At 32.2% G+C, this 23,654-nt stretch overlaps 1 protein-coding gene across 1 annotated transcript in view; it reads right to left on the bottom strand.

The window, feature by feature from the left end:
• The window catches only part of LOC127729807 (cyclic AMP-dependent transcription factor ATF-6 alpha-like), a 43,883-nt gene that overhangs the window by 10,823 nt on the left and 9,406 nt on the right, over window positions 1-23,654 (bottom strand). The window contains exons 3-10 of the mRNA XM_052237715.1: window positions 17,778-17,859; window positions 9,241-9,356; window positions 7,111-7,378; window positions 6,586-6,740; window positions 5,896-5,973; window positions 4,878-4,985; window positions 3,723-3,820; window positions 932-1,156 (exon numbers count right to left, since the gene is read on the bottom strand). Of these exons, the coding sequence (XP_052093675.1) occupies window positions 932-1,156; window positions 3,723-3,820; window positions 4,878-4,985; window positions 5,896-5,973; window positions 6,586-6,740; window positions 7,111-7,378; window positions 9,241-9,356; window positions 17,778-17,859 (1,130 nt within the window). The remainder of the gene's footprint in view (window positions 1-931; window positions 1,157-3,722; window positions 3,821-4,877; window positions 4,986-5,895; window positions 5,974-6,585; window positions 6,741-7,110; window positions 7,379-9,240; window positions 9,357-17,777; window positions 17,860-23,654) is intronic.

The raw sequence follows: 23,654 nt of genomic DNA, 5'->3' as shown, positions 1-23,654 counted from the left end.
ATAACCCCTAAAATGAATCCCAACCTTCTACTTGTGTTATTAAACATTGTGGTACAATTTCAGAGCAATCGAAATACTAATACACAAGTTATTATCCTGAAACTAGAAAAATGCTTGTTTTGGCCCCTTTTGGGCCCCTAATTCCTAAACGGTTGGGACCATCATCCCCAAAATCAATCCCAACCTTCCTTTTGTCTTTTTGTGGTATTGAACATTCTTAAAAAATTTCATAGAGATCCATTCACTTAAACTAAAGTTATTGTCAGGAAACCAATGTGTCTTCGGACGACGACGACATCATACCATTATACAATCCCAAAAAATTTTTGCGGTCGTATAAAAAGTATCTATCATGAATTAAAATAAACTGTTGACACAGAGATATGTCTCGCCTTTTTGAAATTTTGGTACTGTAATGCAAATATTGAATCCAAATGGCAATATTCAAACATGTAAACTATGCAAAACATTCAAAGTAAATTGACCATGACTGAGGGGGCAGAGCCAAATAATCCTAATGGAAATGAGATGTGCCAATGCTTATGGATTTACATACCAAATAACATTGACCAACCACGAGTGGTTCCCCATAAACTGACCTAATCACAAACAAATACATGTAAACAAAGCAAAAGTTTTAAATTCAATAGACCATAACTGAGGGGTAGGGCCAAATAATCTCCATGGAAAGGAGATGTGCCAATGCTAATACAACTGCATACCAAATATCATTGACCTCCACTAGTGGTTCCTCATAAACTGACCTAATCACAAACTAATACATTGTTGAAGCTGCCAGTGCCGGTGCCGCTGTAGGAAACAGCATACCTATGTCTTGCTTTTTGACTCCGTCAAGGGAAGATTAAAATTGTCCCAATCCATCTGTAAACTTGGTTTTAATGGGTATATTTTTAAACATTTTTTGTCTCACCTTATAGACTCTGTCTTGTTGAAGAGTGATGGACAAGTATACATCTGATACAGTGTCTTATTATCCAAACTTTCAAATGGATTATCTTCCATTAATTTCTTCAGTCCAGTCCATGAAAAATCAGACACCAAACTACTGACTGAGTATTCTTCTTGTACTGACATAAGCTGTCTCCCTTTATGAACTGGTAGTTCAGATTTAGAGTTGGGCTTAATAATAAAATCACTGAAATACAATAAAATATATATATAATGCTCATCATACACAGCTACTACAAAAATGTAAGGGCATGGTCAATCAATAGACTAGAAAATTAAACTAATCTAAATAAAAGTACAGAGTTCTAATGTCCCCAAGGTTGCACATATTTTATCTGTCCAAGGGAAATAACTAAATAAAAAAATGTTTTTTTCTTTAAAAGTAATAACAAGTTTAATAAAATTCGTAAGGGTTCCGCGGAACCCAGTGTCTCGCCTACTTTTCTGTTAATCGCAGGCTCAACAAAAATGAGGTAGTAAATCAATAAAAATATTCCTCTTGATACTATCTTCTGATTGTAAGAAGCTTCTGTCCAAGTTTGGTAAAAATCCAGGAGAGTTTATGAATCTAATAAATGTTTAAAAACTTTAACTGCAGACTGAATGTAATGTTAACTGGAAGAAAACAAAATTTCCTTCTAGATACTAGCATTTGATCATAAACAAGCTTCTGTCCAAGTTTGGTTCAAATCCAAAATAGTATAAGAAAGTTATTAAAATTTTAAAAACTTTAACCACAGAGTGAATATGTTGTTTCCTGGCAGAAAATCTAAGTCCATTTAAAAGTAAAATACGGAAAAAATGGATTTATTTTTTTACAAAATTTCCTTCTAGATACTAGCTTTTGATCATAAGCAAGCTTCTGTCCAAGTTTGGTACAAATCCAAAATAGTATAAGAAAGTTATTAAAATTTTAAAAACTTTAACCACAGAGTAAATATGTTGTTTCCTGGCAGAAAATCTAAGTCCATTTAAAAGTAAAATAAGGAAAAAATGGATTTATTTATTTACAAAATTTACTTCTGGATACTATCTTATGATCATAAACAAGCTTCTGTCCAAGTTTGGTAGAAATCCAGGATAGTTTAAGAAAGTTATTAAAATTTCAAAAACTTTAACCACAGAGTGAATATTTGTGGACGCCGCCGACGACAACGACGACGCCGACGGAATGTAGGATCGCTATGTCTCGCTTTTTCAACTAAAGTCGAAGGCTCGACAAAAAGACTGTTATAAATTGATAGTATATAAATAACCGAACTTAAAAAAGAAGAAAAATTAAAGGTCTGTATCCCTGGGATATAATTTATTGAAAATTTGGGGGGAAATGAACTATATTTTTCATACACATAACATTGACACCTTTTCTTTCAAAAACTATGGAAAAAAACAAGGATTTCATCACATTTTCAATAAACTGCTTTGCTGAGCGCAGCTGGATACGCCCGCAGAGGTCCAACCCTGAACAGTTGGGGCAAAAATGGACACAATATTCAAGCTTGATACAGATCTGAATTTGGATTGTAATTAAATATTTGACATATTATAGGTTTCTGAATAAATGTAGTCAAAGAACTTGAAATTGGTTATATGAATTGAATTTATATTCAATTAAAGATTTCTTGGTGCAATACACTATGCTGTTGCGCAATACTTAGTAAATCTGTCGTCAGACTATAAACTAATAAAATTCTAAAGGGAGCTTACATCAATAGATATAAACAATTCACCAAAGTTTCATAAGAATTGCTGAAAGCATTTTTGAGTTATTGTTTGAAAACTGGAAAATCCCCCCTTTTTTAATGAATAAAACCCCATAACTCGGAAATGTAAAATTTAAAATTTATAAAATTCTAAAGGGAGCTTACATCAATAGATATCAACAATTCATCAAAGTTACATGAGAACTGCTGAAAGCAATTTTGAGTTATTGTCCGAAAACTGGAAAATCCCCCTTTTTTTTATGAATAAAACCCTGTAACTTGGAAACGTAAAATCTAAAATTTATAAAAATCAAAAGTGAGCTCATGTCAATAGATATAAACAATTGACCAAAATTTCTTGCAAGTTGGTGAAAGCATTCTTGAGTTATTGTCCGAAAACTGGAAAAGCCCCCTTTTTTTAATGAATAAAACCCCATAACTCGGAAACGTAAAATCTAAAATTTATAAAAAACGAAAGGGAGCTCATGTCAATAGATATAAACAATTCATTTTTGAGTTAATGTCTGACATGTTGATGACGGACGGACAGACGGACGGACAGACGGACAGATAGACAACGGTATACCATAATACGTCCCGTAAACGGCTTATAAAAATGGCCTTTTAAACTATATATAAAAGAAAAGAAAAGTAGGGGTTAGCAGACTAAATTTTGTTTGTCACTACATGGATAAAAGTAAAGGATACCTAATATCTGACAAATAGTCAAAAACTCGAGTAGCAAACATCCTTAAAGAGTATAGTACTTATATTAAACAGGTTTTCATTGTACATTCTGCTGTGTAAAGTTTGTTATTCCAGTGTTAACAAGGTTAGGATTTATTCATAATTAGTTTATCCTAATTAAAATCTTGATTAAGTAATGTTCATCAATTCATCAAGAACAGAGTTCAAATGGTTCACAGATCTTTAGTGGTAGATTTGAAAAAATTGCCTTTCAACTGCCCCTAATTTCCCCAATATCTTTATCAATTTAAGGTAACACCTGTCTAATTAGATTAAAATTTGTTAGCACTCTGAAAAACTTACTTCAATGACATCAAATTCAAGCTGAGCATTGCAAAAACTGCCATTAAACAGATCTTTTTAGCTGGTGAGGCACCAGCACATTTCTTTAATCTATCATTCTACAATGGAAAATTTTCATTAAATCCCAACTGATTTCAAAGTAAGAACAGGGATACAGTATGTACATTAAAATTGAAACCTATGCCGTACTTCCAGTACTCTTCTTAATATATTTATACCTGAAATACTCAAAGATAGCCTTTTTAATTTTTTTATTCCAGCGTCACTGATGAGTCTTTTGTAGACAAAACGCGCGTCTGGCGTACAAAATTTTATTCCTGGTATCTTTGATGAGTTTATGTATATTAATGATGTATGTAATCTAAAGAGATTTATAAATGTTTTTCCAAACTTGTTTCTGAATCCCATATTTGAATTTCATGTAACATTGTACTACTTCATTGTCATAATTTTTCATTAATAAATTACTGTTTAAACTAATCTAAAGAGGCCTTAAGAAATCAATTCAAAACCATTGATAAATAACTTTTCTTGAAGGAGCTGGAATCACAGTTTTTGAAAAATCATAGAATTTATCAAAATGTAAATTTGTCTAAAAATAGCTTTATAAGCATAAAATATGATATCCTTTTGTCCTCATCTATATAATCTTTAACTTAATCTTTTATAAGCATAAAATATGATATCCTTTTGTCCTCATCTATATAATCTTTAACTTAATCTTTAATAAGCATAAAATATGATATCCTTTTGTTCTCATCTATATAATCTTTAACTTAATCTTTAGTATGTAGCAGCAAGTTTTGCTTCAGAATTTAATCATCTAAATGCTTATAAGAAATAGTTGTAGAAGCAGAGTGCTAAATGGCCATTTAAATGTAGAGAATAGTACATGTTTAAATAATACTTTTATCATTTACAAACTATGCATATTTTTTTCAATGTAACAATTACTAAAAAGTAATCAGGCATGTGGTGAGTATTTTTTTCTCACAGAGTTACAATTAAAATTTTCCTCTACGCCAGGAAGTTATTATAAATATCAAGGAAGAAAAGTGTTAAATCATATCCATTTCATTAGGCAATTTGTATAATATGATAACAGCTACAATTTAATGTCCCTAGGACTGAGATCAACTTGAATGTGTACATTACCTCATCCTGCAGAGACTGGAGTTTCTTTTTCAACAGCTCATTTTCTTCTTGCAACTTTCTATTCTGTTCATTGTATTCTTGTAAATTGTCTTCTAAGCCTGTGAGGTACTGCAAATACGGTAATAGACAGTGCATTACATTTGTGTGCATTACCATTACATTTGTGTGCATTACCATTACATTTGTGTGCATTACCATTACATTTGCCCATAAAAATCATTGTTTTCAGGCAGCTTTATTATTCAATTGTGCACATTCATTTGACAGGTAAACCCATATAAATTATTCCTTTTTAGGTAAACACAGGAAAATTATACTTATGTATTTAACTATTTATTTTCAAGTAATAAGTATCCCTTTAGTTCGGTCTACTGCTCATCAACTATTAGATAGAAGTGGGGTTTGGTTCATGATAAATATGTTTAATTATGCAAAAATAAAAGAAGCACTAAGTCCTGGCAATCTTAAAATCTAAATGCATCGAACATAGCAAATCGGAAGAGTAAACAGTCCTGATTTTACATGTACATAAAATGAGCGATCAACCCTCCCCTAATCTGGGACAGTGGTTTAACAGCATATTATATGAACAAACTGTAAAAATCAGTTGGAAATTGCTTGTCTCATCAGATCAGCACAAAGCAGCAATAAAACAACCAACTAATATAAAGAATAAAGACACAACTCACAGTGCATAAATTTAGTTCAAAGCCAATAACAACTAATAAATAAATCATGTCTCCATATGCTCATGTCTGTAAGGAAGTTTTAGATTGACTTTCCATTTGTGGATCCCTTTAAACTGACATAATCAAAAATGTCAATCCACCATGACTGAGGAGGTGGGACCAAATAATCTTCATGGCTATGAGAGTTGACAATGGTACTATAAATGCATGCAAACCCTTATTGACTTATCATAATTGGTTCCTCTTAAACGGACCTATTCAAAAACTTGAAATCTGTTCTTTTAATAAACTTTTCAATCTGATTAAGTTAAAAAATGTCTATAACAAACCTCTTTTTTCCTCTTTCTTGACAAGCTTGCTGATTCTCTATTTTTTATCATACGTTGCTGTCTTTTTATAGCTTTTATCTGGAAAAAAAAGACAGAAAATACAATTCATTCAGTTCTATCATTTTTTCTCTCTCTCTCTCTCTCTTTTGTTGTCTTGATACTGTAAAAGAAACACACATAAAGACTGATGTTCATATTTAACTCTGTCTTCACTTGTTTATCAAATGGCCATCTCTATCTCTCATGATACACTTGTTTAGTGAAAATTATGCTTTCAAAAATCTATGTGTTTTTATTGACAATGCACACTGGTGATGCATTCAGCGAACAATTTCCTATCCTAATATTTGTCTACATCTTTTATTTAACCTTTAACAGAGTTTCAAAACAATGCAATTTACAAGCCTTGTTGCAATTTTCAGTTAAAAGGAGGCCTAACTCTAGAAAGGTAAATGTCTGCGTGTTGTGTTTCTTAGCATTGTGTATGAGTTTCTTTAAATTTGCATGAGGCAAACTATGGTTAGAGTGCAGAAATAAAAATGGGACGGATGGACGGTCAAGGGTAACATGTTGCCATTTGATTTGGCAGTTTTCAAAAAGTCATGGGATAACAGAAGGAAAAACTGACAGGAGTCAACCAGTTTATTAAACTAGTTTTCTCAACATTCCTTTGGAATCTGGTATAAATACCTCATTATCAACTTGCACTGTGGGATTAGCTACTGTAGTAGATGAAATAATCTGCACAGGTCGCGGAGCTGCTGGCTGTGGGAACTTCAATATCCCTTCTGCTTTCAGTTTGTTGAACTCTTCTGGTGTTATTACAACTGTTTTCTGAAGAGGAGCTATAAGTACAAAAAGGTAAAAGAATTGAATTAATATATTAAACTTTGATCTTGACTGATTTTTGAAGAAATAAGAGCCAAAAGGACAAAAATGGAATACTAATTATTGCGATTTCAGGTAAATATGCATACCACATCTTCTTATTTATATATACAGTTATAATATGAATCAGATATCAGAATGCTAGTTCTTATTATTGCGATACTCACCCAGTCGCATTATACGCATTAATAAAAACCTCGAAATCAATTTCTGAATTTACAGTTATTTACAAGGTTAGGAAGTTGATTTTCTGAACAGGTCAATTACAATCAATATACTCTGTATATTAAAACAAATTTGCCAATAACCTAGACTAATATACTGTACCTGTTGGTGGTTTCGGTTGTGAGATTTTTACAGATTGAGTATTTACTGACGATACTGGTTTTGGTTTAATCCTGACTTTAGAGTTCAGTATAGTGTTGTATTTAGGTTGTGTAATGATAACGGGGTTTATAGCACTACTAAGATCTGGTGTGATGTCATCTACGTAGACAATGTTCTGTAATGGTGATGACTGTGAAGAATAAGGTGGTGATGGCTGTGAATAACATGGTGATGGTGGTGGGCTGTCCTTCACTCCATCAAGGCATACCTGTAAAGAAAATCGTATATGTCTTACACTTTACTCAACATTACCACGTGTTTTTATCAATGATGCTAATATTGTGCTATTTGGTATGTAGTTGTGTTACTATTGGCACCTTGTATTGCTACAAAAAGTTTGGAACTTAAATCAATTTCTCCATCAACAATGATCAAGACTGCAAGGTTTCAGAATTGACAAATTTTTATTAGCCAGTTCTTGACTTTTTCTTTTATCTAACCAGGGGCCTGTATAACAAAGATGTCTTAGGATTTAGACATATCTCAAGTAATTTAATCAACATAGGATTTAGACATGTCTCAAGTAATTTAATCAACATAGGTTAAGACATGTCTTCGTCATATCATAGCTTCATGACAAGGTCTCACAATATTATCAGCTCTCTTGACTTTCTGAATCTTTTTTTTTAACTAACCTATAAGGAAATCAGATGAAAAAAAAATAAAAAACAAGTATATTGAATATTATTTATTCACCTGACAAAGACTCTGTCTAAAATCGTAGACATTTTTTTGATCTATTGAAATGTAAATAGTTCAGGTAAAATTAAGCAAATGAAATACATTCCATACACATCGGTTTATTCAGTTAAAAATAAGTTTTGCTGGTGTTGAAGGAACTACTGTGGGATGAGAAAGTGACGACCAACAGGTCAAAAACATTTTAACCAAGTGCACCTTCGTTGGGTATCTAAATCTCACGAAATGAAGGTTGAAATGTTTGACTCTTACACCAACTGCATCAGACATAATGGATAAGATGTGATTTCAAAGGTTAACACAAAATTACTTAATATTTGACAGTCTATGACATCATGTTCTCCTACAATCTAAAGATGATACATACAGCCTTACTATCACTGATTTTTTTTATTCAGTAGACACATACAGGAGAAAATATTTATCTGTGATTCAGAAAACACATCTGAGAGAAGATATTTACCTGTGATTAATAAAACACAGGAAGGAATAATATACTTACCTGTAATTCAAAAGACACTTTCGAGAAAAGATATTTACCTGTTATTCAGAGGACATATAAGGGGGAAGATATTTACTTGTGATTCAGAAGACAAATAAGGGAGAAGATATTTACCTGGGATTCAGAAGACACATTAGAGAGAAGATATTTACCTGGGATTCAGAAGACACATTAGAGAGAAGATATTTACCTGGGATTCAGAAGACAGATAAGGGAGAAGATATTTACCTGGTATTCAGAAGACACATGAGGGAGAAGATATTTACCTGGGATTAAGAAGACACATTAGGGCGAAGATATTTACCTGTGATTCAGAACACACATTTGGGAGAAGATATTTACCTGTGATTCAGAAAACACATCTGAGAGAAGATATTTACCTGTGATTAAGAAAGCACAATAAGGAATAATATATTTACCTGTGATTCAAAAGAAACATTCGAGAAAAGATATTTAAATAAAATTGAGAATGGAAATGGGGAATATGTCAAAGAGACAACAACCCGACCAAAGAGCAGAAAACAGCCGAAGGCCATCAATGGGTGTTCAACACAGCGAGAAAATCAAGCACCCGGAATCGGGCTTCAGCTGGCCCCTAAATAAAAATGTGTACTAGTTCAGTGAAAATGGACGTCATACTAAACTCCAAAACATATAAATGAACTAAAATTAAAAAAACATTCAAGACTAACAAAGGCCAGAGGCTCCTGACTTAGGACAGGTGCAAACATGCACATTAGGGAGAAGATATTTACCTGTGATTCAGAACACACATTTAGGAAAAGATATTTACCTGTGATTCAGAAGACACATTTGGAAGAAGATATTTACCTGTGATTCAGAAGACACATTTGGGAGAATATATTTACCTGTGATTCAGAGGATTCTGATGTGAATGAAAATGATGGCGATAGTGGTTCATGTTTGATGTCTGGTGAACTGTCTAACCTCTGTTCATGTTTTAATACATTTTCTGGCAAGATACCTAATAAATTAAAGAAAAGCCATTATGAATACTGCATTACTCAATTCCTGGCATTAAAGGTGATGAAAAAACTGCATAAAACAATAATAGCTGATTATAAATTTTGGAGTATGTCAATAAGATTTTTAAATGTTTAATTTCACGTTCTACATTTAAGTACAAATGTATAACACTATAGTGAATAGTTCTTATTGGAATATTAACTCTACATAAAACATGACCTTCAATACTCATGAATAATTGATAATCAGCTAGTTTTCATATGCAGAGCTTTCTTTGGCTGGTGTTGTGGAAATTGTCTTTTTAACGCCATTTTCAGATTTTTTTTATGCCAAAATAAGGTCATTTGGGCATCAAAATTAGTGGGGTTAGTTGACAATTTTGGAACTATGCATAATTTCAATAAGGAAGGAATGACCCCCTGCAGAATGTTAGAATAACTTGTGATATGAAGAAAAAAGGAAAAGATACCCTAAAATGCATGCATTACATTATGTTTGATTTATGTTACTAGTTTTAGGAAATAAACACACACACATTATACTTCATAATCATGATAATAGTCCAACTGAAACCTAATATCAGCATTCAAGTTAAAGATATTCAACTAATTTGTTCAGTGATCAATTAGAACATGTAGAAGGCACATGTCTCAAAATGGACTCTTACAGGTAGTTTACAGCCTAAATGATAAACAATTGATAACCAATTGCAATATTCTTGAAAGACATCAATTCTTATTTAAATTTTATGAAGAGCTGTTACAAACAATATCAGTGTGCAAACAAAAATTGTTCAGGTGGAACTAAGGTAAAAACTAAGTGACACTTCCAAGCTGTTTCCATCCTTTAAATACATTATAATTTTATAAAACAATTCAAAGTACACTTGTATTTATGGTTTGTCTTCCTTCTTCTATTATTTTGGAGCAGCCATCACCATCATCATCTATTATTTTAGATGAGAGAGTAGCACCAATACACTTTCTAGTTCTGGATGCAGGACAATATCTATTTCCAATACACTCTCTAGGTCTGGATGCAGGACAATATTTATGTCCAATACACTCTCTTGGTCTGGATGCAGGACAATATTTATGTCCAGTACACTCTCTAGTTCTAGATGCAGGACAATATTTATGTCCAATACACTCTCTTGTTTTGGATGCAGGACAATATTTATGTCCAATACACACTCTAGTTCTGGATGCAGGACAATATTTATGTCCAATACTCTCTAGTTCTGGATGCAGGACAATATTTATGTCCAATACACTCTCTTGTTCTGGATGCAGGACAATATTTATTTCCAATACACTCTCTAGTTCTGGATGCAGGACAATATTTATGTCCAATACACTCTCTTGTTCTGGATGCAGGACAATATTTATGTCCAATACACTCTCTAGTTCTGGATGCAAGACAATATTTAAGTCCAATCTAACAAACAGTAGTTTATCTCTAACTATTGTAAATGTTTGTGTTTTTTTCTTGTTTTGATCTTCATCAATGATCAAATTTATGTGAGGGGATATTTAGAGATATTTTCTTAATGATGAAATTAGCAAAAAATAATCCCTTATGAGAACTTTCAACTTTACAATACCCTTTTTTAAAGTGGTATACTAAACTTCCAACACTTCAGTTAACCCCTTTGTAAGTACCTATCTATCTGCCATATTATTTGATGTCTTCTGGTCCTGCATAAGCATGAAAAATTTGCCACTGGGTGTTTGCAAACACAATCAATCAATCATGCAAGTGGGATCAGCATGCATAAAAATACAATTTTGGTGTTGATTTGTCAAAGTGAATCCTTATGAATGCTATATTATATAATAAGTAGATATGGTATGTTTAATTCCCAATGAGACAACTCTCCATCAGAGACCGAAATGAATCAAATGATGTAGAAGTTAACAACTACACATCACTGTACGGCCTTCAACAATGAGTGAATCACATACTGCAAACATATAATTCATTCTGTCTTGTCTTGAAATATGTCTTTGTACTTTCAATAAATATTATGTTAAAATATAAAATTGATAATTGAAACAGGGAATGTGTCAAAGAGACAACAACTCAACCAAACAGCAGAAAACAGCTCAAGGCCACCAATGGATCTTCAACACAGCGGGAAAATCCTGCACCCGGGGGCGGGCTTCAGCTGGGCCCTAAACTAAAATGTATACTGGTTCAGAGAAAATGAATGTCACACTAAACTCCGAAACATATAAATGTACCCAAATTAAAAAAACATACAAGACTAACAAAGGCCATAGGTTCCCGACTTGGGACAGGCGCAAAAATGCGGCGGGGTCAAACATGTTTTGTGAGATCTCATCCCTCCCCCTATACCTCTAGCCAATGTAGCATAAACAAACACACAGCAATAGGCACAGTAAAACTCAAGTTTTAAAAAAGTCAGAGTCCGATGTTAGAATAGGTAACAGAAGAAACTAAGCAAAATGACAATGTCAGATCAACATAAATTAACAATGGATGTTAGAATAGGTAACAGAAGAAACTAAGCAAAATGACAATGTCAGATCAACATAAATTAACAATGACTACTAGCAGTTACGGACATGCCAGCTCCAGACCTCAATTTAACTAATTGAAAGATTAGGTCTTCATCATATGAAAATCAAGCACAATCCTTCCCATTAATAATTTAGTATCATACCATCGTAAAATATCCAGGAAGAACATAACCTGTATGATGCCAACAACTGGTTTTAGAATAGATGTGTTTATTTGAAATATTTCTGATGCAAAGACCCTATGAGTGTATCAATATTAATTCCAAAAATACCATCTTTAATGACAGAAAACAGTATCATAACTATATCCCTTCTGAATAAGTCTGTTTAAAGGTTTGGTTAGCTTTTGAGGTGAATGACGACATTTTTGTGCTTTGTATAGAGATGATAGAATAGTTGGTTTATACATCAGATTTTTATCACCCATCAATCACCAAATGCTATTTAAATAAACTGCTAACACAGAGATATGTCTCACTTTTTTATTATTTTGATAGTAAAATGCAAAAAATTAAAATAGCAATACTTTAACATGTAAGTTATGCAAAATATTGAAAGTCAATGAACCATGACTGAAGGTACATGGCCAAAAAATATCCATGGAATTGAGATGTGCCAATGCAACTGTATACCAAATATCATTGACCTACCACTATAGGTTCTCCATAAACTGACCTAATACATGTCACCTAAGCAAATGTTTCAAAGTCAATAGACCATGCCCGAGAGGGTAGGGTCAAATAATGTCCATGGAAATGAGATTTGCCAATGTTAATACAGCTGCATACCAAATATTATTGACCTACCATTAGTGGTTCCCAAGAAACTGACCTAATCACAAACTAATACATTTTTGACAATGCTGCCGCCACTGACGTCGGAAACGGGAAACAGCATACCTATGTCTCACTTTTTGACTCCGTCAAGGCGAGACAAAAACAGTGAATTTATCAACTAAAATTCTTGACTTACTCCATTGGCTTGTACTGTGGTTGAACCGCATTTTTAACAAGTATTTAAACACCTTACATTATTGTGCTCAACTGATCAAATAAACACAACAAACCTGGTGCAAAATTACATGAATACAATGTATAACATTAATCACCTTATTGGATTTGTTATAGGAAGAGTAGTCAATCATAATTTATCCCTTTTTGCCAAGTGCAACATACAATGTATTATGTATTACCATTATAACAAAAAATTGTTTTTCTATCGATTGAAATGATATATATATATAATCTGTAACATACAAATTTAAAAGCATCAGTATATCTATGAAACTGAAAGCCTGCATTTGCATATTCTGCAAATCAATGGTCAAATTTTCTGTGAGGGGATATTTAGAGATATTACCTTAATGATGAAATTAGCGAAAAATAATCCCTTTCAAAAACTTTCAACTTTACAATTCCCTTTTTTCCAGTGGTATTCTAAACTTCCTACACTTCATCCCAGTTAACCCCTTTGTAAGTACCTATCTTATCTGCTTTATTTCTCAGTTTTTTTTATATCTATGAAACTGAAAGCCTGCATTTGCATTTATCATTTCTGGTTACTGATATAAAGTAGATTCCTGATGGTTTAATTAGTATGCTGTATTTCTTTAAACTCATCCTACATATGCATCATAAATTTTATTGACAAAACTGTTAATGCTAAATTAAAGCATACTAAGGGTACCAGTACATGTATATATATTATCATTCAAACAAGCAGATATTTAAAAGGTACTTTAGACATCAAACATAAAGTTATGAACAAACATTACATAACATTCATAGGTATTGGACCTTGGACCAATCCATTTTTGAGGGACTGAAGAAAACACATCTTGCATAAAAAAATAAGGGCATGGATTGTTTGTACAATGTATATATCTTGTATGACATAACAGATATGACAGGGTGGATTTATCAACTTTTTTAAAAGATTGGGTCATTAGATGTTCCAATCTTACTATTAAAGATATTATGTGAAAACATATTTTTAATAACTAATAAAAACAAGCATTCTATGAGTATTGCCTGGCAATACATAGTCCCATACCGGTTAAAAATTCATCGTACTGGAACAAAATACTAACTTGATCTTTAACTTGTCATGATGTAAACTATATAACAAATATCAAGTCAATATCTTCAAGCATGACAAAAACAAATGTGGAATAAAATGCTTCGCTGGGCGCAGCTTGATACGACCGCAGAGGTCGAACCCTGAACAGTTGGGGCAAGTATGGACACAACATTCAAGCTTGATACAGCTCTGAATTTGGATTGTGATTAAATATTTGACACAGCATAGGTTTCTGACACAGAAAGAATGTGGTCTAAGAACTTCAATTTTTTTAATTTACCTATTATGGTCCAATGTCCAAAATCAAAATACATGGTTAGATTCAGCATATCAAAGAACCCCATATATTCAATTTTTGTTGAAATCAAACAAAGTTTAATTTTGGACCCCAACTTCGACAAACTTGAAAACTGGTCCCATAATCAAAAATCTAAACACATGTTTAGATTCAGCATATCAAAGTACCCCAAGAATTCAATTTTTGTTAAAATCAAACTAAGTTTAATTTTGGACCCTTTGGACCTTAATGTAGACCAATTTAAAAAACGGGACCCAAAATTAAAAATCTAAAAACACGGTTAGATTTGGCATATCAAAGAACCCCAATAATTCAATTTTTGATGAAATCAAACAAAGTTTAATTTTGGACCCTTTTGACCTCAATATGAACCAATTTGATAGCAGGCCCACAAAATAAAAGATCTAAATACATGGTAAGATTCAGCATATCAAAGAACCCCATATATTCAATTTTTGTTGAAATCAAACAAAGTTTAATTTTGGTCCCCAATTTGGACCAACTTGAAAACTGGGCCAAAAATCTAAAATCTAAATACATGTTTAGATTCAGCATATCAAAGAACCCCATATATTCAATTTTTGTTGAAATCAAACAAAGTTAAATTTTGGACCCCAACTTGGACCAACTTGAAAACTGGTCCCATAATCAAAAATCTAAACACATGTTTAGATTCAGCATATCAAAGAACCCAAAAAATTACATTTTTTGTTAAAATCAAACTAAGTTTAATTTTGGACCCTTTGGACCTTAATGTAGACCAATTTAAAAAACGGGACCCAAAATTAAAAATCTAAATACACGGTTAGATTTGGCATATCAAAGAACCCCAATAATTCAATTTTTGATGAAATCAAACAAAGTTTAATTTTGGACCCTTTTGACCTCAATATGAACCAATTTGATTGCGGGCCCACAAATAAAAAATCTAAATACATGGTAAGATTCAGCATATCAAAGAACCCCATATATTCAATTTTTTGTTGAAATCAAACAAAGTTTAATTTTGGACCCCAATTTGGACCAACTTGAAAACTGGGCCAAAAATCTAAAATCTAAATACATGTTTAGATTCAGCATATCAAAGAACCCCATATATTCAATTTTTGTTGAAATCAAACAAAGTTTAATTTTGGACCCCAACTTGGACCAACTTGAAAACTGGGCCCATAATCAAAAATCTAAACACATGTTTAGATTCAGCATATCAAAGAACCCCAAGAATTCAATTTTTGTTAAAATCAAACTAAGTTTAATTTTGGACCCTTTGGACCTTAATGTAGACCAATTTAAAAACAGGACCCAAAATTAAAAATCTAAATACACGGTTAGATTTGGCATATCAAAGAACCCCAATAATTCAATTTTTGATGAAATCAAACAAAGTTTAATTTTGGACCCTTTTGACCTCAATATGAACCAATTTGATAGCGGGTCCACAAATAAAAAATCTAAATACATGGTTAGATTCAGCATATCAAAGAACCCCAAGAATTCAATTTTTGATGAAATCAAACAAAGTTTAATTTTGGACCCTTTTGACCTCAATGTGGACAAAGTTGATAACGGGGCCCAAAAATCAAAAATCTAAATACATGGTTAGATTCAGCATATCAAAGAACCCCATATATTCAATTTTTTTTGAAATCAAACAAAGTTTAATTTTGGACCCCGATTTGGACCAACTTGAAAACTGGGCCCATAATCAAAAATCTAAATACATGTTTAGATTCAGCATATCAAAGTACCCTAAAAATTCAATTTTTGTTAAAATCAAACTAAGTTTAATTTTGGACCCTTTTGACCTTAATGTAGACCAATTTGAAAACGGAACCAAAAATTAAGAATCTAAATACACGGTTAGATTCGGCATATCAAAGAACCCCAATAATTCAATTTTTGATGAAATCAAACAAAGTTAAATTTTGGACCCTTTGGACCTCAATGTGGACCAATTTAAAAACGGGGCCCAAAATCCAAAAACTTAATACACGGTTAGATTCAGCATATTAAAGAACCCCAAGAATTCAAGAATAAAACCCCATTGAAATTGATCAAGAAATAAGCAATTTATACGAAGTATCTTCTTTTGCACAATACTGTGCAATTGAATATTTCTTGCTATTGTGCAATACTGTACAATTGACAATTTCTTGCTATTGCGCAATATTGTGCTATTGGATATTTCTTGCTATTGCGCAATACTGTGCAATTGAAGATTTCTTGCTATTGCGCAATACTGTGCAATTGAAGATTTCTTGCAATTGTGCAATACTGTGCAATTGAAAATTTCTTGCTATTGCACAATACTTATTATATAATAATTTACACATCCTGTTTGGTGTGTATCTCCTACCATATCATTATTATTTGCTTTTAAATATTAATCAGAAATAACCAACTTAAAATGGAAAATTTTAAAAGAAAAAAAAAAGGAAAAAAAGAAAAAAAAAAGAAAAAAAAAATCCCCCCCACAAATTTTTTGAACCCCCTTATGATTCATCACCCCCAAACTCAATCCCAGCCTTCCCTTTGTGGTATGGTACCTTGCAGTACAATTTCAGAGAGATCCATACACTTGAACACAAGTTATTGTCTGGAAACTAGAAAAATGCTTATTGTTGGCCCCTTTTTGGCCCCCAATTCCTAAACGTTTCGGGCAATTACCCCCAAACTCAATTCCAGCTTTCCCTTTGTGATATGGAACCTTGATGTACAATTTCAGAAATATCCAAACACTTACACACAAGTTATTGTCATGAAACTAGAAAAATGCTTGTTTTTTGCCCCTTTTTTGGCCCCTAATTCCTAAAATTTTGAGGCAATTACGCCCAAAATCAATTACAGCCTTCCCTTTGTGATATGGAACCTTGTGGTACAATGTCAGAGAGATCCATACACTTACACACAAGTTATTGTCTGGAAGTTACAAAAATGCTTATTTTTGGCCCCTTTTTGGCCCCTAATTCCTTAACTGTTGGTACCATAACCCCCAAAATCAATCCCCACCTTCCTTTCGTGGTATTGAACCTTATGGTAAAATTTCATGGAGATCCATTCACTTAAACTAAAGTTAGAGTGCGAAAACCAATGTGTCTTCGGACGACGCCAGACGACGACGACGACGCCAACGTCATACCAATATACGACCAAAAAATTTTCAATTTTTGCGGTCAGTATAAAAATTGATTATTTGAGTGAATTTTCTATGTCCAAGGACCATAACTCTGCACAATATCATCAGACAAGAACAAAATTCAAACTTGATCTGTTACTTGTCATGATAAAACTATATAACAATTATCAAATCAATATCTTCAAGCATGACAAAAAAAGTGTGGAAAACTGATAACTTGAGTGAATTTTCTAAGTTCAAGAACCATAACTCTGCACAAAATCATCAGACTTCGTCGGTAGGGGGCTAAAAAGTGAAAAGAAGTGCTACCCATTATATGCAACTAATATACCATGGCAATGTTTGGCAAAGTCATAAACTTACTGCTAATTCCACTATCAGAACTGTCACTGTATTCTTGTAATAAAGTATCATGAAAATCTGTCTGTACATCATCTATATTCATCTGAAATCAAATAAGATAAAGGTTCAATCCGCTATTTAATATTCAAATTTATTACATGTGTGAAGTAATCTTTAGTACAATCTTATAACATGCATGACATGTATAACATGTGTTCATTTGCATACAGATAAGAAAATTCTGTATAAAAAAAAATGTTGGGATTTATTTAAATCTATTGACTTCAAGATTATGCGAAGAAATCATTGGAGCGTTATGAAATTATTGTGACATTAAACAAAATCATAATAATCATAACTATTTGGTTTCTATAAATTTTATTATTTTGGAAAATAATTATTGCATTATAACTAGAGTATGACATACATGTATATGCATGTAGTCATGTACATAGTTCAAATTGAAGTTATTTTTTTTTCAGGATTTCTCATCTTTACTAGAACTCCTCTCTCATGAAACTAAACAGGCCCCAAAAATAATAAATTTGAATAATCACCTTTAGGACAGGTTGACCTACATTTTGAACAAAAAAAGTATAACTTACGGGAAAATCATCAGGTAAGTTTATGTAAATAACATCATACAGAATCAAAGTGCTTGTAAGCACTGAAGGGTAAAGATTGCTTTAATTTATCAGTGGGAAGTAAAATTAAATATTGCATTGTATAAAGCATTGGTTGTAGTTGATTCAACTACAATTCTGGACAAAAGAAGATAACTCCAATTTTTAAAGATGACTTAAACAATGACATCATTGATATTTTTAGAACAGAAATTAGATTCCTGCACCTTGCAAAAGTTATGTAATTTTCTTGACAAGTGTAACATCATTTTGTGACTTGAATATCTGAGCATATATTTCATTGATAAATTTCTGGAAATGTTCATGGATAGGATGTATAGAATGTTATATATATATATGATCAATGCACTATATTTTGTGTATCTCAAAGGTAGTGATAAACCTTGGAAGATTTAGATATCAAGTCAGTAACAGGGTTTTGATTGCATTTCATGCAATCTTTACCCAAAAATGCAATTTACAATTCCAAAAATAAGAAACTAAGGTTTCAACTCCATAAGGTAATGTTGATCTTTGGTGAATTTGGCTATTCTCTGTATGTCCCTTTTAATTAATCATATGCTCTTTGGGTATTCAAGTATTTATACAACCTTGGCTTTCAATTTTTTGGTGTTTGCGAGTTCTTGGTGAAGGTATATTCAAATAAATGGGGTTTGTGTCCATGGGACACAGATGATGCCCCCCTTGCATATAACGTTTTAAAGAGACATAACTCAAGAACGGTAATAAAATGCTTCGCTGGGGCACAGCTTGATACGACCGCAGAGGTCGAACCCTGAACAGTTGGGGCAAGTATGGACACAACATTCAAGCTTGATACAGCTCTGAATTTGGACTGTTATTAAATATTTGACACAGCATAGGTTTCTGACACAGAAAGAATGTGGTCTAAGAACTTGAATTTTTTTAATTTACCTATTATGGTCCAATGTCCAAAATCAAAATATACATGGTTAGATTCAGCATATCAAAGAACCCCATTTATTCAATTTTTGTTAAAATCAAACAAAGTTTAATTTTGGACCCCAACTTGGACAAGGTGGAAAACTGGGCCCATAATCAAAAATCTAAACACATGTTTAGATTCAGCATATGAAAGAACCCCAAGAATTCAATTTTTGCTAAAATCAAACTAAATTTAATTTTGGACCTTTTGGACCTTAATGTAGACCAATTTAAAAAACGGGACTTAAAATTAAAAATCTAAATACACGGTTAGATTTGGAATATCAAAGAACCCCAATAATTCAATTTTAGATAAAATCAAACAAAGTTTAATTTTGGACCCTTTTGACCTCAATTTGAACCAATTTGATAGCGGGGCCCACAAATAAAAAATCTAAATTCATGGTTAGATTCAGCATATCAAAAAACCTCATATATTCAATTTTTGTTGAAATCAAACAAAAGTTTAATTTTGGACCCCAATTTGGACCAACTTGAAAACTGGGCCAATAATCAAAAATCTAAATACATGTTTAGATTCAGCATATCAAAGAACCCCATATATTCAATTTTTGTTGAAATCAAACAAAGTTTAAATACTGGACCCTATCTTGGACCAACTTGAAAACTGGGCCCATAATCAAAAATCTAAACACATGTTTAGATTCAGCATATCAAAGAACCCCAAGAATTCAATTTTTGTTAAAATCAAACTAAGTTTAAATTTGGACCCTTTGGACCTTAATGTAGACCAATTTAAAAAACAGGACCCAAAATTAAAAATCTAAATACACGGTTAGATTTGGAATATCAAAGAACCCCAATAATTCAATTTTAGATGAAATCAAACAAAGTTTAATTTTGGACCCTTTTGACCTCAATATGAACCAATTTGATAACGGGGTCCACAAATAAAAAATCTTAATACATGGTTAGATTCAGCATATCAAAGAACCCCATATATTCAATTTTTGTAGAAATCAAACAAAGTTTAATTTTGGACCCCAATTTGGACCAACTTGAAAACTGGGCCAATAATCAAAAATCTAAATACATGTTTAGATTCAGCATATCAAAGAACCCCATATATTCAATTTTTGTTGAAATCAAACAAAGTTTAATTTTGGACCCCAACTTTGACCAACTTGAAAACTGGGCCCATAATCAAAAATCTAAACACATGTTTAGATTCAGCATATCAAAGAACCCCAAGAATTCAATTTTTGTTAAAATCAAACTAAGTTTAATTTTGACCCTTTGGACCTTAATGTAGACCAATTTAAAAAACAGGACCCAAAATTAAAAATCTAAATACACGGTTAGATTTGGAATATCAAAGAACCCCAATAATTCAATTTTTGATGAAATCAAACAAAGTTTAATTTTGGACCCTTTTGACCTCAATATGAACCAATTTGATAACAGGGTCCACAAATAAAAAATCTAAATACATGGTTAGATTCAGCATATCAAAGAACCCCATATATTCAATTTTTGTTGAAATCAAACAAAGTTTAATTTTGGACCCCAATTTGGACCAACTTGAAAACTGGGCCAAAAATCAAAAATCTAAATACATGTTTAGATTCAGCATATCAAAGAACCTCATATATTCAATTTTTGCTAAAATCAAACAAAGTTTAATTTTGGACCCTTTGGACCTTAATGTAGACCAATTTGAAAACTGGACCCAAAATTAAAAATCTAAATACACTGTTAGATTCGGCATAACAAATAAATAAATGTGATCAAAGATTTTACAAATCTAATGCGCCATACTGTGCAATTAAAGATTACTTCTTGAAATTTTTCAATATTTGAAATTTGAAAAAAAAAATATTTGAAGAATAATTCTTTTTAATTTCTGAAATCTGAAATGAGAAAAAATTGACCCCCCACAATTTCTTTTTATCCACCCCCCCCCCCTTTTTTTCCCCAAAAAAATTCTTTCCCTCAAGATATGGTCATAATCTCAATTCAAATTTCCAATGGAGTTGGCAACCATAATTACCCATTTAAATTTACCATAGTGCTAACTTAATCTATTTTATAATAGAATTAATAAAAATATAGTGTCAAATCTTTCATATGGATTTTTTTGTAAAAAAAAAAGATGCAACATTTGCAGATATTTTTACTGGTCTTCCTTTATAAATATGCATTTCTTTAAACATAATTTAAAAGCAGTGTAAGGGAAGTAACCAAAACGTTGTATTTGGATTACCTCCCTTACACTGTTTTAAATTATCTTTATTGTTCATTAACCATTACTTTATACATAATTTAAAAGCAGTGTAAGGGAGATAATTTCAATGATGTATTTGATTTATCTCCCTTACACTGCTTTAAATTATGTTTTGTACTAAAGTATTTGTCCATTAACCAGGACAACCTTGTTTTTCCCCCTTTTTTGCCCCTAATTCCTAAACGGTTTGAGCCATAACCCCCCAAAGCAAAATCCTAACCATCCCTTTGTGGTATGGAAACTTGTAGTATAATTTCAGAGAGATCCATACACCGTTCCACAGTTATTGTCTGGAAACTAGAAAATGCTTATTTTTGGCCCCTAATTCCTTAACTGTTGGTACCATACCCCCCAAAATCAATCCCAACCTTCCTTTTGTGGTATTTAACCTTATGGTCAAATTTCAAAAAGATCCATTCACTTAAACTAAAGTTAGAGTGCGAAAACCAATGTGTCTTCGGACGACGACGACGACGACGACGACGCCAACGTCATACCAATATACGACCACAAAATTTTTTTGCGGTCGTATAAAAATGACGCTACCTAAATTCACACTTGATCTAAGTTTTGTGGTAATAAGCATTGTGTATAAGTTTCATATCATTTGGTTCAGGCAAACTTAAGTTATAGAACGGAAACGATAATTCAGCAATTTTTCCATTTGTAAAGGGGCATAACTCAAGAACGGTAAAAGTGATGCCACCAAAATTCAAACTTGATCAGAGTTTTGTGGTAATATGCATTGTATCTTAAGTTTCATAACATTTGGTTGAGGCAAACTAAAGAGAACAGAACCGAAAAATTCAGCAATTTTTCCATTTGTAAAGGGGCATAACTATAGAAAGGTAAAATTGACGCAACCCTAATTCAAACCTGATCTGTGTTTTGTTGTTATAAGCATTGTGTATAAGTTTCATAACATTTAATTGAGGCAAACTAAAGTTAGAGAAACCAATTTAGGGACGAAAGGACATACAGACAGACAAGGGTAAAACTTAATGCCCCCTCCACTACAGCAGGGGCATAAAAAAAGAGTGTTTGACGCAACAACTTTATCATGTTTATCGAGTGCTGTTTCATTAGTGATGAAAATAGTTGTAACATGAGATATTTAAACATCTGTTCTAGAACGTGTATATGAATTTAATGTAAATATTGCTTGCATTAAATAATTTTTAACATGGAGCATATTTGGGAATGTCAAAATTAATGGTTTATTAGATTCCAAAGCAATGACTAATAGTCAGCAAAAAACATGGAGACTAACCGTCCTCAAGCAGAAGTATCGACTCATTAGACAAATGTTTAAGTCAAATTGCTGTGTTTAATGCGCTCTATCTAATAAACCTATTTATGAAATCGGTGACAGTTATATTATTAAAATGGACCAATATTAATATGTATTTTTTCAATTGATTATTATATCAATGATGTGGCTACAAATGGTTCTCCATAATTTAAAATAATAACAACAAGAGTGCACACGCTGAAATGTCTCGCCTTCTTTATTAATCATTGATATTATGTTGATAGTCCTAAATATAAAGCTTTATTACAACTGTCACATAAACTTAACATTAACCAAGTAAACTAAACATTGACCAATGAACCATGAAAATGAGGTCAAGGTCAGATAAACCATGCTAGGCAGGAATGTACAGCTAACAATTCTTCCATACAACAAATATAGTTGACCTATTGCTTATAGTTTAAGAAAAACAGACCAAAACACAAAAACTTAACACTGAGCAATGAACCTTGAAAATGAGGTCAAGGTCAAATAAAACCGGCGTGACTGACATATAGATCATAAAATATTTCCATACACCAACTATAGTTGAACTATTGCATATAGTATTAGAAAAAAAAACCAAAACTCAACAAGAGTGCACACTCTGAAATGTCTCGCCTTCTTTACTTACCATTGATTTTATGTTGCTAGTCCTAAATACAAAGCTTTACCACAAGTAACACATAAACTTAACATGATCCAAGAAAATGAGGTCAAGGTCAGATAAACCAAACGAGAAATACATGTACACCTTACAATCATTCAATAAA

This window comes from Mytilus californianus, unplaced genomic scaffold (genome assembly GCF_021869535.1).
Source record: "Mytilus californianus isolate M0D057914Y unplaced genomic scaffold, xbMytCali1.0.p SCAF_2, whole genome shotgun sequence".
Taxonomy (NCBI): Eukaryota; Metazoa; Mollusca; class Bivalvia; order Mytilida; family Mytilidae; genus Mytilus; species Mytilus californianus.
Note: the sequence above shows the minus strand (reverse complement) of the source record. Positions and strands in the feature narration are given on the sequence as shown.